This window comes from Hippocampus zosterae, chromosome 18, assembly GCF_025434085.1.
Source record: "Hippocampus zosterae strain Florida chromosome 18, ASM2543408v3, whole genome shotgun sequence".
Taxonomy (NCBI): domain Eukaryota; kingdom Metazoa; phylum Chordata; class Actinopteri; order Syngnathiformes; family Syngnathidae; genus Hippocampus; species Hippocampus zosterae.
The window spans coordinates 13,701,638-13,717,830 of record NC_067468.1 but is presented as its reverse complement, the minus strand read 5'-3'; the positions used below and the strand labels follow the sequence as shown (position 1 = coordinate 13,717,830).

The following is a 16,193-nucleotide window of genomic DNA, read 5'->3' as shown; positions in this document are numbered from 1 at the left end:
AAAAAACAAAACAGCTGAATAATTTAATTGGATAATTTACACATCTGCGAATGCACCATTATGCTGAAAGGTGCTTGCAGATTTTGGACAAAACCTATGCTGCCATCCAAGAAACATCGTTTTCATGGACGCTCATGCTTATTCCAGCAAAAAAAAAATGCCCAACCACATTCTGTACGCGTTACAACAGCGTGGCTTTGTCGTAAAAGAGTGCAGGTACTAAACTGGCCTGCCTGCAGTCCAGACCTGTCTCCCACTGAACTTGCGTGGCACACCATGAAGCGTAAAATACTGCAAAGCAGTCGCCGAACTATTGAACTGAAGCCGGACATCACGCAAGAATGGCAAAGAATCCCCATTGAGCTGACTTTTCCCTGCTCTATTTTGTCCTATGTAGCTACAGCTTTTCACATCCACCTTGCGGGAGGAAACCAAACCGAGCGGCGTCTTCATCCATCTTGCTGCCGTCACATGAAACGGGAGCCGTCGGTAAGGTGACCCCGGCGGCGCAAGGAGGCCATGTCACTTTGGAAGCGCCTCCATTCAGCCATCTGCCAGCACAAATCGCCCCTCCCGCGTAATGAAGCTGCGAGCAGGTGAGAGTGGGCCACTCTGGAGAGAGAAGCATTAGCATTGTCCTTGACCATGTTAAAAAAAAAGAAAAATCCATACAATGGCATAAAATTCTCTAGGGAAGTGGCGGCCATTGTGGCCTTTTTTACCTCCCTCGCCGATGGTTTCTTTACTTTCCTCCTCCTTGGCTGCAGCCTTAGTCGGCAAGAAGAACATCAAGTTGGAAAAGTTTATGAGACACCAGTTCGGTGAGCGTAAAAGGATTAAAATAAAAAAAAACAAATATTACAATCGATTTTAGGATGGTTATATAGCTAGATCCAGGAATAGATGAATTCGAGTTTCATTGATCCAAACTGTGTTTCACTTTGTTCAACATGTGACATGAAGGCTCCGCTGCTTTGATACTGATGTCTTTATTCAAAGCCCCATCTGGAAAAGTAAAATTCACCCGTTGATATGCTTTTATCAAGTATGTATATTGAGTAATAAGTATTTTGTTGTTCATACATGGCGAGGGGCCCACTTATTAAAAAGTAAACAAAAAGACAATAAATAATCAAATGCAAACGCCAAACATGCATATAAAGAGACAAACAATAAGATAAGAGGTCGAAACACTTGCCCTGCTATACTGCAACTGAAAAACTTGACTTTGGGTGGGTTGTTAAATTCTTCATTTTAACAGACCAAATACTTTGAAACGGTGCTAAGGAGAATGAGGGGCACACTGAACAGTAAAAAAAAGCGACCCCCCCCCCCAACAAACAGTAAAATGGCTTATACCTCGTGCAGAGTGGGGAACAGCTGATTTTGAAATCTTTCTTGCATTTCTATTATTTTTTTTTTGTTCAGTGTGGACCTAAAGCTCCTACAACAGCCAAACGCGCACACAAAAAAAAAGCTAATTCATTATAAAAGTGAGAATTTTACTCTCCATATTCACGAAATGCATATATTGTTGCAAATCCAGTGCATCTGTAAATAAGTTATTCTACGCATCAAGTCCTCTTTGCATGTGTTTTAATTGACCTTTTTTTTTTGTTTTTGTTTTTTTAAATGAGAAACAACAACCAGGATTATCATCGGTCGCTGGTCTCCGTAATGCAGCCCACCAATGGGAAGCTTTAGCATGATGTGCGCTGTGGAAACAGGTCATGCACCCCCCCCCCCCCCGCCCCATTCCTCCCCCGGGTTGATTCCCAGCGGTGAAGCCAGAAGGATTGTTTTGGTTTACGACATAATGAGGTTGCGCCGCGACACCGCTGTAGCACAAGGTTGAGGCACTTCCAAAGCGGCGTCCTATAAAAAGCGACACACACTAACACACTCGCGCGCTAGTACAAAGTGTCAGTCTGTACTGGGACAAAACACCCCCCCCGGCCCCCCGGCCTCAGCCGGAGTCCATGCTGAAGAGCTCGATGCCTTGCGGCGTCCAGTGGAGACCCACTCCCGAATTGAAGACCAGCGACCACACGTACGGGATGAAGAAGTCCTCAGGCTGATCTTCCTCCACATATTTGAATTTCAGCTCTGGAAACTTCTAGACAATGAGAGGGATGTGAGGGAAAGTGATTAGGGTGCGCGCAGTGGGATGGCCCGTTGGGGGGAAAAAAAGTCGGAAATCTTCCTTTTCCCGAGGTCTCGCGTCTCGGCGTTTCAATAGAAAGCATAAAAATCCTGGCGGTGACTTTGGAGGAAAAACTTGCAAAACTGTACATACCACATATCCAAACCTATCCACGCAAACGTTATCATTCGGTATGACCGTAGTATATCCTTAGCCAAAGTTGAGTCCGTCTTGTAAACGACGGAGCTATTTCCCCGTTTGCGCAAACGACACGGCCGCCTGCATCTGTAATTGGCTAAATGTGCCTGGCCAAAGTTCAAGTAACTTACACTGAGCGATGAAAGCTATTTTTAATTAATGGGATGTTCAGAACAAAGCTAGCAGCTTTTTTTTTTTTAAACATCCATCCATCCATTTACTGAACCGCTTAATCCTCACTAGGGTCGCGGGGGGGTGCTGGAGCCTATCCCCGCTGTCTTCGGGCAGTAGGCGGGGGACACCCTGAATCGGTTGCCAGCCAATCGCAGGGCACACAGAGACGAACAACCATCCACGCTCACATTCACACCTAGGGACAATTTAGAGTGTTCAATCAGCCTGCCATGCATGTTTTTGGAATGTGGGAGGAAACCGGAGCACCCGGAGAAAACCCACGCAGGCCCGGTGAGAACATGCAAACTCCACACAGGGAGGCCGGAGCTGGAATCGAACCCGGTACCTCTGCACTGTGAAGCCGACGCGCTAACCACTGGACTACCGCGCCGCCCTTTTTTAACATCAAAAATAATAAAAATAACACCCACATGTATTGACAGACCGAGACTATAAATTTGTACAGAATTGCCTGTCTGGCTGCCCACCCCCAGGTAGATTTTCAGCCGGCGGCTTCTCAGTGATCACTCTTCATGAGCTACTACAGTGGTGGCAGATGTAATTCCACCTGACTCTGAGGTTAAATTGCTTACAGCTTCCCGCGGGACACGGATCAACTCCGGGGTCCGACGAGTGACCTCTTAACTAATGCGCCCCCGCCGCCTCCTGACCCCGGCGCGCTCGACGGCTACCGTCGGCCAAATAAAAGCGGCGACGCGTGGCTCATCCGCGGGGGAAATAAAGAGGAAATAACTTTGCTCGATGTGTCTGACCCGTGTTCATGAACAGGTAAACGCATCTGGGATTAGGGGGGGGGGGTGTAATAAAATGAAACCCAACACAGAGCGGTGTCATTTTGCACAACAGTTTGACCTTATTGTTTGCGCCGGCGGCGGCGAGGTGCCGAGTTACATGATTACTTGCTAATAGCAGTCAGACTCCCACCGGTCTGGCTCGGTGTGGACCACACTTGTTCGTAGACACACATACACGCATTGTTGTGCTATTTACACGGCAGTCCGGACGACAAACAACGCTGGCTCGGGTGTCAATAAAGAGACGGAAATTGAGTTAGATATCGGGGGTTGGGAATCCTTAAAGAAATGAAATTATATTACATAGATAGATGGGGGTTCTGTTTGTGGTGGCGTTCCTACGGCACCGTTGTAGCCTTCTCGCTAACCGACGCTCATATAGCGCTCATCTATTCATTCCAGTCAATAATTCTGTGGAAAAAAAAAATACACTCATCCTGTTCGGGCTAGATTTTGTGAGACATAGACTGAGGCGGAACCAACGGAATTTCTGTGCCTCATATTTTGCCAAGAAGCAAAGTTTCACCATTCGCCATTCATTTCTTACTGAATAATGCATGAATCTTGCTAACGACAACTCTGACGCATCCACACAAGTTGCGCCATTTGGTGATGATCCAAATTGGGATGTTTTGAGCCCCTCTGGCAGGGGGTCCTGCAGGTCGACTGAGCGCTTATTCTCAATACCGCTTCAATTATCTCTGTGACCTCGTGTAACTGGTGAGGTCGTCTGTAACGTGGTGATTATGCCCGAGATTCCAACCACCCCCACCCCCAAAACTCAACTGAAAGTAAAAAAACAAAAATGTCACCACAATACGGTTTTCGGCGATGAAACGTATAGAGCGACTGATGTGGAACATTTGATGAGCTGGTGTCTACGAGACAGCCGTCTGTGCACAAACAGCCGTCGGATAATAGCGCCCCTGCATTGTCAACACTGCGCAATGTGTGTGTGTGTGTGTGTGTGTGTGTGTGTGTGTGTGTGTGCAGAGGTTTTCTGGCATATGGCCTGTGACCCCAGTAGACCCGGTGTCTGGGTCATTATGATAGCGATAGTGTCGCGGCGAATAGCGATAGGCAGAACTCAATAGAGCGCGTCTTTCACCACAGCTGATGACTGACCGGCATGCTCCTTTATACTGTATGCAAGTGTAGGCAGCAGAATATAATCAGGCGCTCGTATATTATTGATGCCCTACTTGCGCCTACCTGCAGTGGCCTGCAAGTTGGCCCTTGCCCGGCATGCTTGGCAGAGGCCATCCAGTATGAAGTGTATCATGAATGGACCAAGATATATATTGGATTTAGTTTGTGGCTGACATTGCTGCAATGTGAATTTAGGTCACAATGACTTTGTCTGTCGTATTATAACAAGCGCCCATAATGGCTTCCTCCAATTTGGGGAGAAAATTGCAACTCTCAGAAGATGGGACTAAAAAATAAATCAAATAAAAAAGATTGGCGATGGGATACGTTGTGTGTGTGTGTGTCTGAAGCTAATTTGGATTGCTCGATTTCCACATACCAAAGGTAATAAAATTGTCAAAATTAATTGTAATGTTCAAAGTGTAATGTTCCAAAAAATGTCTGCGAGAAATTCTATTTGCTTTTATTTCGATTCAATACAAAGATAATCTGTCTGCTTTAAAGGAGGACGACAGAAACCTGACAACATTCGCAGTTGAGCGGCTGAAATTCTCATTCATTCATTCATTCATCTTCCTAACCGCTTGATCCTCACTAGGGTCGCGGGGGGTGCTGGAGCCTATCCCAGCTGTCTTCGGGCAGTAGGCGGGGGACACCCTGAATCGGTTGCCAGCCAATCGCAGGGCACACAGAGACGAACAACCATTCGCACTCACACTCACACCTAGGGACAATTTAGAGTGTTCAATCAGCCTGCCATGCATATTTTTGGAATGTGGGAGGAAACCGGAGCACCCGGAGAAAACCCACGCAGGCCCGGGGAGAACATGCAAACTCCACACAGGGAGGCCGGAGCTGGAATCGAACCGGGTACCTCTGCACTGTGAAGCCAACGTGCTAACCACTGGACTACCGGGCTGCCCCTGAAATTCTCAGTATATGGATAATTTTAACTCAAACAAGGTCCGTAAACGATTAATCTGATCATCGGTCGCGTGTCGATTAATCATTGCACCTCGAGCAGCTACCAACGCTGATTTGCTGAGCATTTTCACGTCGCCGGGGATTTGCTTCCAGAAGATGATTTCGGTCGACATCCAACATATGTTGCATTTCAAGCCTTTGCGCTAATTCAAATACTTGAATTTGATCTGCTTTGAATCATCCGAGTGTCTCGACAGTGAAAACGAGCGCCTCATCATCGGGACGCCACTCGTGTTTTTTAGGAACAGATGGAACAAATCAGCGCTTCCGATGTCTGGCCAAGCCCATTTCCCAAAATGATAACAAGCTGTAAGCGTGGCGTCCCGCCATGACGGCCGGCCAGCGGTTAATCTCCAAAGCTGTCATGAGAGAGAAATGGGAGCAGGAAAGATGCGCTTTAGGCCACCGAAACGAACGTCTTATCAAAAGGACAGCTTTATGACTTCAGCTACCGCAGGAAGAACAAATAGCGACGAGAATGCTAGCAACATACAAATAGCGACGAGAATGCTAGCATCATACCGGTTACGTTACCTTTGACAGTACAGTATTAGCTAGCCCTTAATTATTTCTATTCAATGTGTGTCTTAGTACCGATATTCAGTCAACACTATTTAATCAGCATGTATTGTATTGTATTGTATTGTATTGTATTGTATTGTATTGTATTAACAAAATATTTTTTGCGTTCATTTTGTTTCAACAAAGACTGATGGAGTCAGAACGCGGTCAAGACAAAAGCCCATCCTTGCTAATTGGCTTTGACTCGGTCATGAGCCAACAACTTGAGGCCTTAAGGCAGGGGTGTCCAAACTTTTTGCCTAGGGGGCCAGATTTTATGTGGTAAAATGTCGGGGGGCCGACCTTGGCTGACATTCTTTACATTGAACAACAATACTGTTCAACAAATTTTAGTAAGCCAGTCTGTTTCACATTTCCATTTTATTTTAATTTCAACAATCTTAAGAATTTCTTTTGGTTCATTTGAAACAGGAATTTGAAATATCAGTCAATATAAACACGGAGTGATGTCTTGTTAACTCGTGAGTGATGCCCTCTAGTGTCTAAATGCTATTACTCATTTAGTGAATGCTATTACTCATTTAGCCACTAGAGGGAAGCAGTACTCTATGAAACATCACTCACCAGTCTACGAGACCTCAGTCAATGCAACACGTGTTCCATTGCGCCCAACCTGCGGGCCAGACGGCACTGATTTTATGACGGGGGCCGAGGGCCGGATGAAATTCGACCGCGGGCCGGATTTGGCCCGCGGGCCGGACTTTGGACATGCCTGCCTTAAGGGCAAAACAATCCCACCCCCCCACCCCCCCAGTGTCCAACTTGAAATGGAGAAGATGTCCGTCGCGTGGGTAATTTTGGGTGAGCAGAAGCGGCACCGCGGGGATGGACCATTGCTTTGAGGTGTTATCACTGGCAAAAAACGATCACGATCGTATCACACTGAGAGTTCATCGCGGATACAAACATCTGAGCAAAGTGAAAAGAATTCCATTCCGTTCTTCGTTATTTTCATGCTTGTAAAACCATTAGAGGTGGTCTCGGGCTATTCATCGGACAAACGTCGATGTTTGTCCTCGAGAATATTGACGGATCGTCGCCGTATCGCAAAACTGTCACTGCGGGCAAAATATGGTGATATGGCGCTCGCGGGAGTTTGTCTCAGCCCACTTGGCCTGTGCTACTTTCTGTTTCGTTGCGTGCCCTCGCCTCTGGACACAGACCGGCTGGCCTCATGTCTTCAACTCAGGGACGCCGTGTTCCCTTCCCTTCCCCTGTGCTGTGCTATCAAGACCTGGGCTAGACAGAGAAGAATGCGAGCTGTGGAGCAAGCGTGAAACAACCTCAAACGCTTGCACACACACACACAAAGGCAAGCGCAATCTGTCAAAAACAAACTACCCACAAGCGGAGCACGGTGATCTGTCCAAAACAAGCCCCGTCTATTACTAATCTTGCAAGGCTCACGGTCACGAGGAACTGGATTCTGTATTCAAACCGCATCAGACTAATAGATTCATGGTTGCTTCAGGACGGACTGCCATGACGATTTTTTACCATCTGCTTTGTGTTTGTCTCGTAGCGAGAATGGATGCAATACAAAACGCTCATTTTGCTTAATCCTCGAATTTGTTTTCTGGTTCCGCTCAACATTACGCTCAGCGCGAACTGCCAATCAACAAAAACTTTAAGAAGTCGTCTCACTTAGCCAAGCATCATGGCATCAAAATTGAAGCATCAAAAAGGAGATTTGACTTTTTTTTTTCTTTTGTCAGGCAATCTGCGCCGTTAACTAACATCTTTGTTTTTATTATCATCTTCACATCTTAATCATCTATTCCTTTCCGACAGCGCTGGAGGGCTTACTAATTTACCTTGCGATCATTTGTGTGAGATCATTTCATAATGACAAAAGGTCACTTTGACTTCTTTGGCAGGCCTTTTTGTGTCTGTGAACAGATTGCCTAATGGGCTGAAGTCATGCAACTTGTGTAATTTCAACTCAAATGAAGGCAGAGTGACTGCAGGGACGATGTTAGTCTGTTAGATCACGCCTTTTGTAACCAGCGAAAGCGTCTTCAAAAAAAAAAAAAAAAAAAACATTCACTCCAAAATAGTGACGTCCCGGCTGCTCGTTTCCATGACAATTGTGTTTATGGCGATGCCTTGCAGCATTTTCTACCTGGCTAAAAATACTTCCCCCTCCCACCCCCAAAAAATAAAGTGTACATTGGCAGGAGCGCTACTGTGTCCAACAGACGTGTGTTAAATTTTAAACCCACATGCTGACACCCGGTATAGAGAAGAAAAAAACAAGACTCCGCTCTTTAATACATCCGTGAGACTGTGAATGTGTTTCGGCGTGTGCTGCTATTTTGGTTAGCAACAGAGCTGAAATGAGCTCAGCAGGTAACTCTAACTGAAATCATTATTGTTTCGAATAGCTTTTTCCAGATGGGAAAAGTGAGGCGTTTGTTTGTCTTATGTGGCCCTGTTGAAATTGGGCTGCAGCTGGACGATCGACAAATTAGCAAAGTTGTGCACTGACAGTCGGCAACCTAATTATCCATCCATCCATTTTCCGAACCGCTTAAACCACACGAGGGTCGCGGGGGGTGCTGGAGCCTATCCCAGCCGTCTTTGGGCAGTAGGCGGGGGACACCCTGAATCAGTTGCCAGCCAATCGCAGGGCACACAGAGACGAACAATCATCCACGCCCACACTCACACCGATGGAAAAATTTAGAGCGCCCAATCAGCCTGCCATGCATGTTTTTGGATTGTGGGAGGAAACCGGAGCACCCGGAGAAAACCCACGCAGGCCCGGGAAGAACATGCAAACTCCACACAGGGAGGCCGGAGCTGGAATCGAAACCGGTACCTCTGCACTGTGAAGCCGATGTGCTAACCACTGGACTACCGGGCCGCCCGGCAACCTAATTAAAAAAATAAAATAAAAAATTGCAGACCCAAAGTTTCGTAGAGCCTGTCTTAGAGTGACGGATCATTACGCCTGATTGGCTAATCATGTTTGGTTTGACAGAGGAGCAGGTACTGAGCAAAGCCCACAAACTAGCCCCCCCCCCCCCCCCCACCAGCCCATCCTCAGGAGCCAGAGAGTCTGTCGGTTATCGCTGCTCAATAAGGCAGATTTCAGTTGGCCTAAACAACACATTCCACAGCCGCGGCCCATGAGAGTCACTGAAACAACACACACCCACAAACAACGAGACTGAGGGAGGGTCGTCGCCGAGGTGGTCGCCTTTTAATACTTTCTTTCAATTTGGACAAACTTGTGCTTTTTTTTTTTTTTTTTTGGGCGTGCTTTAAACTAACAGGCGTCTTGTAGTCTTTCTGTCAACAGTTTGCCCGCCGACCGCGAACAACAAGTTTGTTTTGTCAGTTAGCGATCTGGACAAAAACTATTAACGTCACAGAATTGCCTTTGGGAACACTGTGACAAGTCGGTGTTGAAACGTCAATGCTTTTAAGGTCGTTTCATGTCGAAAAATGCACTTCTGTCTAATCTTTCAATGGGCAGAAAGAAAAAAAAAAAAAGCGGTGCGGGGTGCCGCAGACATTCCCAAGATGACTCAGAATGCTTATGACAAAGCGATGATTAGTCATCCGTTGTGCAAAAGCAAAACTGGCACGGAGAGACCTTCATAAATTCCTCCAAGAGGAATAAAAGTCGTCTTTTTGTCAATGTTATGATCCGTAAATCAAATTCTAACCTGCGAGCAGGTTTCATCGATCAAACCTAAAGAAAAGGTTGCAGTCAAAAAATCGTGAAGCAAACGTGATTTTCCGATATTTTGCCAGCGAAATCAAGAGTTATGATGATGAAGGCGTCGGGTTGGGTGAAACTTAACTTGTCGCGCTTGCTGCTTAAAAGGCTCGTGAAGGACGAACGCCAAAAACTGGCCAAGAAGCCCGAATAAATTCAGGCAAACGCCAGCAAGCCTCAAAGTCAAACCATCTCGGACCCAATTTAACGATTATCCTTCGCCGCTATTTTGTCATCATCCTGTGCGCGTTCGCTGCCAAGAGCTTTTAGCAGTAATTACCAATTCATTGATGATTCCACACGACATTCATCCAGCCTATGGATTTTCACGCTGGGGGGGGGCCCCGAGTGGCCGAATGAGCTCATCAGACGAAGGCGTGCGTGAGGTGCGGAGAGAGACAGCTGTTTGTTTGAGCGATGGCACCATCAAATCGTGGCCCGTGTCTCCCGGAGGAGACATTGGCCAAATTGTCTCTTCACGGCGCCCTCTAGAGGTACAAAAGGACTTAGACGAGGGTGGCGCGTCAACGTGAGGGGGCGAAGCGCACGTGCGGACGTAAAAACAAAGTATATGAAGCATATACGTGGACCTACGAGGATAGCGCTGTTGGCTGCGCGTTGTGCGAGGGACCCCACATATGATGAGGGGAAATAGGGAAACGGGGGGGGGGGGGGATAACTGCCGCCGCTACCTTGCTTCTGAACAAAATTCACAGGGCGGGATTCCTGTATTACTTTCCTAATAGTTTTTTTTTTTTTTTTTTTGGTGGACATTTTTCACTGAGGGCGGCCCGGTAGTCCAGTGGTTAGCACGTCGGCTTCACAGTGCAGAGGTACCGGGTTCGATTCCAGCTCCGGCCTCCCTGTGTGGAGTTTGCATGTTCTCCCCGGTCCTGCGTTGGTTTTCTCCGGGTGCTCCGGTTTCCTCCCACATTCCAAAAACATGCGTGGCAGGCTGATTGAACACTCCAAATTGTCCCTAGGTGTGAATGTGAGCGTGGATGGTTGTTCGTCTCTTTGTGCCCTGCGATTGGCTGGCAACTGATTCAGGGTGTCCCCCGCCTACTGTCCAAAGATGGCTGGGATAGGCTCCAGCACCCCCGCGACCCTGGTGAGGATTGAGCGGTTCGGAAAATGGATGGATGGAGGGATTTTTTTTTATTGAATTGATTTAAAAAAGGTGCAATGTTTGATTGTCGGTATCCGCGTCGTCCATTTTAGAGCGACGTGGCTGAGAGACACAGCGGGCTTGAAGGACAACAGCGCAGCCGTCCACGCGGCTCACCGAGGGCTACGTCACCTTGAGCGTAGGTGGCGATGGCAAGCACCGCGTGTGCCATCCCTCTTCCAAACGCCAGCGAGACAAATGCCCCCGCGGCGGGTATAAAACACGGAAGGAATGATGAAACACGCAATTAAGAGCTTCAGCGGCTGTGCGGAGCCGAGCGCGCTGTGGGGAAAAGACTGGATACATATTTCCTCGCTGATTAATGGCGGAGCTCTGGGAGGGGCCGGGGTTGGCAAACCCAGCAGGAGTGGTGGGAGTGTTGGGTAACGAGGCATTGTGGCAGATTTATATCCGCACACCACCCCCTAGCCCTCAACCCCCCCCCTCCCCCACCCAATCGCATGTGCCCGTGACAAAGTGCCCCTCGGCACCATCCCATCTCCTTGAAATTTCATTATATGTTCGCATGGAGCGGGCCAGTAGGGACGGAAGGGAGATGGGCGTTATGGCTAATGAGACCGGGGTTCGGCCTTTTGTCACATGTCCCAATGGCTCTTTCCATCTCTCCTCTACCGTAATGCCTTTCCCACCTGTTTGCGCAACTTTATGGTGCCAAGTCACCGCCGCGGTCCCAACGCATGAATGGTGATTGTGGGCTGCTCTGGGGCGCTTGCGTTACCTTCAGCCTGTCTGTAGGCAGGGCCTGGGCTCCTTTCATGATCACCTCCTGGACTCTCTCCACGGACAGATCGCTTCCGGCCTGCTCCAGACGCTGGCTGAAGAAGGCGATCACCTAGAAAGGTTGCAAAGGAGATTATAAAAAAAAAAGGAACTCAAGTGTGTTTAATCGACTAGGAAAGGAACATTTCATGAATTGAAGAGACGACATTGTCAAAATTGATCTCCGTCAAAAACGGGTTACGGTTACGGGTGGGGTCCTGGGTTTTGTTTTCCGGTGGTGGCGACATAACACGCATTTGTACGAAAGTCGCAGCGTGCTTTCGTCGACGACTAACCAATGCGCTCGTTAAGTCTGAGCTCCAAGAAATGTTGATATGAAAAACACTTCTGGGTCAAAAAAAAAAAAATGAAACCAAACTCATGACAAGGATTACCGATAAGTACCCGGGGCAGTAACTTCACAGAAAATAATCCCTGCGATGCATTTCGCCTTCGGAGGTCATGTCAAGAGTCCAAAAGCAAAACAACACAGATTTCAGGATGTAAACGGCCAATGAGATGCGCTCATGCTGACGTGGAATGCGTGACGTGCGTTTGCATAGGCAAAAGCGAAAAGCCTGCCAGATAATGAACGCGGGCGGTGCACAAAAAAGCTCTTTTGAAATTTTGAAAAATTGAAAAACAGAAAATCGGCCAATCTCACTCACGGATAATCGGAAACGGCAGCATAAAACCCTGATCGGAACACCCTTATTGTTTGCACATCATGAGCTGAAGTATGAATGATTCTGGCATTTCTGATTCCAGACTCACCAACTATTCCCTCCGTGATGTGTTGCCTGGTGGGTTGCATCCCAAACACGGGATCAAGCGCACGCTGTTCTTGATGTTTGCACCGCTGCGCTACATTCTACCCCGGAGATATGTATAATATTTGATCATTAAAAATCTCAGTTTTACTGAATCCTTTTCATGCTCCCCTAACCAATCGCCCCGAAATATATATTTGTCCAACCGACGGCGCAAAACACATCCACATGCGACGTTTCTTCTCTTCAAACCGAAACCCGCAAGAGCATTCTGTGCGTCTACAGCAAAATACTAATCTCCTCATCAGTTCTGAAGGCCTCCCATATGGGGTTAATTTAGAGGAGCAGTTCCTTCAATCCAGCATCACATATGCACGCGAATTTGCACCCAGAGAGAGGGGGGGGGGGACTTTGGAGAATCGCCTCGGGGAAGCAGACTTAACCGAGGGATTCCAGCAAGCAGGCTTCCTCATACTTATGGATAATAAGAGCGGTGCCTATGGCGATGTGCTATGCCGCAACGACCCCCCCCCCCCCCTACCCCCAACCCCCTGCACAAACACAAACACGCGCACGGACTCACATGAACACGACTGCTTGGCTTCCTTTGGCTTTTTTTCTACTCAACTAATAAAGTCGTGAGTGACGGCTGCCTGCCGCCAACATAAGCGCAAATCGAAAATTGTTAACACTGATCTTATGCACACAAGGGCAGGATTGATTAATTGATCAATAAAATACTACCAAAAAAATAAACCTAATGAACCAAGGCTGGACCAAAAAAAAGATGATAGCCCTAGAAAAGATGGAGAATAACAACAGGAGGATTAAGTGTTATTCGGTGCTAGCCTTTCATGTGTAGAAGGGCTTTTTTGAATTTATTTTTAAAATTATGATGAACCATCTCAGGGGGCGGCCATTTTGCCATCACTGTTGCTAAGCGCTCAGGTAACGACCAATGACGGCTCCCCTCTTTTTTGAAGCTGAGCCATGATTGGTTGTTAGCCCAAAGCAACTGCGATGTCATTTTCCGTTGACAGAAATACCCAAAGAAGCTACCGTTCTCGCTCTGATGTGTCCGTCATGTCTCAGTCAAACGCGTTTGTCATTTTAGTTAACCCCCCCCCCCCCCAAGTGTCAGTCAATGAACTAACTCGGCGTCATGTCAGTGTATGATAGCATGAGTCGTTAGCGAGAAATGATTGCGGCTAAAATGAGGCGACCTTGAGGCGGTTGCGGGTTTTATGCGGGTTACTTACCGTGTCCAGGTTTTGCATGATGTCCTGGAAGGACGGGTGCGTCCTGAACTGCTCAAAGAGCTCCCGCTTGTAGAGTAGCGCGTACACCAGGTTAGGATTGTGGTGCAAAGAGTTGCACAGGCAAGAGTTGATAATCTCCAACATCATGCGGATCACTTCCTCAATCACATTCAAGTCCTGAGCCTGGGGGGGGGGAGAGGAGGACATAAAAGGTTAATTGGCTTCCCACAACACTGGTTCCACGTATAATGGTGTTTGTAAATTATTTCTTCCAGAGAGATTAATGGCTGTACTTTGGAGGTCGAAGAGGGAAAAGAAGACAAAAGGCAAAATGATTTCATTTGCCAAGCCAGCTGTCGCTTTAACAAAAACCGTAAAATGCCGCAGAATAGTTGAATATTCCAAAAACGCCTCTGTACAAATAAAGGCCTCACCACCCGCTGCAGTCGATTTTTTGGGGTTCGTACTATTAATTCTTTCTTGGTTAACGTGATATTTTATGTGTAAAGCCCAGCCTGAGGCAGACATCGCTTAATTGGAAGAGAAAAACGGTTTCGCAAGCTGCCCTGTACAAAAAGTACCATCACATTATTCTTTCAGACTTGGACTTTGATCATCAAAATAGTGGCTGGCAACCGATTCAGGGTGTCCCCCGCCTACTGCCCGGAGACAGCTGGGATAGGCTCCAGCACCCCCCCACGACCCTAGTGAGGATCAAGTGGTTCGGAAGACAAATGAATGAATGAATATTAAATCAATCCTTCTGCTTTTCATAAAGGAACATGTTTGTTCTTCCGTTTATCCACTCTGGTTCATCACGCGTCAACGCCCCGGAAGACTGCCGCCGCCAAGGGGAGATAACAATGGCCGTCTGCACGCGCAGCGATTCAACGGTGCGATGAGAGCATTGTAGATTAAGATGCCACCATGAAGTGATTGGTTCCCACGCTCCGTATTCATGAAAACAAACTGCATTATGTGCATCGGGGTTGAAAAAGTATTTGACCTCTTCCCAAATTCTTACCTTTTTGCCTACGTTCCCCACTTTAATGTTTAAGCTCATCAAACCACTGCATATATTGGACATAAAGATGCTGGAAGTAAACCATCGTTTTTAAATGGTGACTTACCAGGCCCCGTGTGAAAAAGTACCTGCCCCCCGCCCCTCTCTAACTGGTTGGGCCACTCTCAGAATCAGAATCTGAATCAGTAGCAACAACTCACACGTGTTCTATAACTGGCATTGAATCTTTTCCCATCCCTGTGATTTTATATTGGCTCTTTTTTTTTTTTAATCTATCACGCATGTTTGGAGGAATTTCTGACCCAAGATTTGAAGCCCTTCAGACATTCTAAGCAAACGCTTCTCTTCAATGTAAACCTTTTTTCTCTGTGCGACATGATCGATTGGCAGTCGATACAAGCAATTTTGTTCAATGCCACCAGATGTCCGTGACAAACATCTTTGTGATTCGTGTGATGACGATGACCTGTTTGGAACAAGAATTTGCTGCTACCGCCTGAGAAAGCGAGAACGCGGTAAGACGGCAAGTTGATTGGGAAGCGAGATTGGACCTCAAATCATCTTAAACAGAACTGCATGTCGGGGGGCTCTTATCGGAGAAATAATGTTGCGGACAGAAGACAAAAGCAGATTGAGAAAACGTTGAATATCTATCGAGTGCACAATCCATGATGCATCGATTTCCAGCAGGCTGGAGCATGAGGAGGTGCAGGGCAGGCGCAGCGGCGTTAACTGCGAGACGCGAGGAGGTGAGCGGAACACAAGGGCAGTCAGAGATAATGAGGATTGATCGTGCGTCTGGAAGCAAAGAAGGAAGCGCTTGGGGCTCGACTACACCGCCCGGCTTAAGTCCGCTACTGCGGCCCATCGTTAGAAAGAACCGATGGGGAGCTGAAACGGGAGACCGTCGAGTAGGATGAGGAGGTAGAGAGAACTAAATAACGGAGAAGTAGATGAACGGTAGGATTGAGGTGGCGAGTGTTTTGTTCTCTTGCTGCGGCTTAATGAGATTGGCCTGGCAGGGGAAAAAAAAACGCCACGCTCGGGAATTCAGGTCAGAGGAAAATAGGCTAGCTAGACGTCTGCCTGGCCCCATGTGTGTGAATGTGTATGTGGGTGTGTGTGTGTGTCAAGTGGATGAGATTAAGAGGTCTACTTGAAACCCAGACAGGATTTAAATATCTTAACTCCTCATTTGTTCTTGCGCCTCGCTTTTGTGCTTGTTTTGCCTCAAATTTGAATCCCCCAGACAGCTAAAAAAAAAAATGGAGAGAAAAATAACACATCACACATGGCTGCTGTGTGTGTTTATGTGCCATTTTGTTTCCTTGCCTTCTGTTTCCAGCCTCCCCACGATGTTGAATCACAAACCACTCCTGCTATTTAATGCCTCCCCACACCCCGGAAAACAGGCCTGGGA

The 16,193-nt window shown here is 47.3% G+C and overlaps 1 protein-coding gene across 1 annotated transcript in view; it reads right to left on the bottom strand.

The window, feature by feature from the left end:
- Nucleotides 1-970: 970 nt before the first annotated feature.
- dym (dymeclin) overlaps nucleotides 971-16,193 on the bottom strand; it is a 34,693-nt gene continuing 19,470 nt past the window's right edge. The window contains exons 15-17 of the mRNA XM_052051293.1: nucleotides 13,750-13,932; nucleotides 11,680-11,793; nucleotides 971-2,116 (exon numbers count right to left, since the gene is read on the bottom strand). Coding sequence (XP_051907253.1) covers nucleotides 1,967-2,116; nucleotides 11,680-11,793; nucleotides 13,750-13,932 — 447 coding nt within the window. The 3' untranslated portion in view covers nucleotides 971-1,966. The remainder of the gene's footprint in view (nucleotides 2,117-11,679; nucleotides 11,794-13,749; nucleotides 13,933-16,193) is intronic.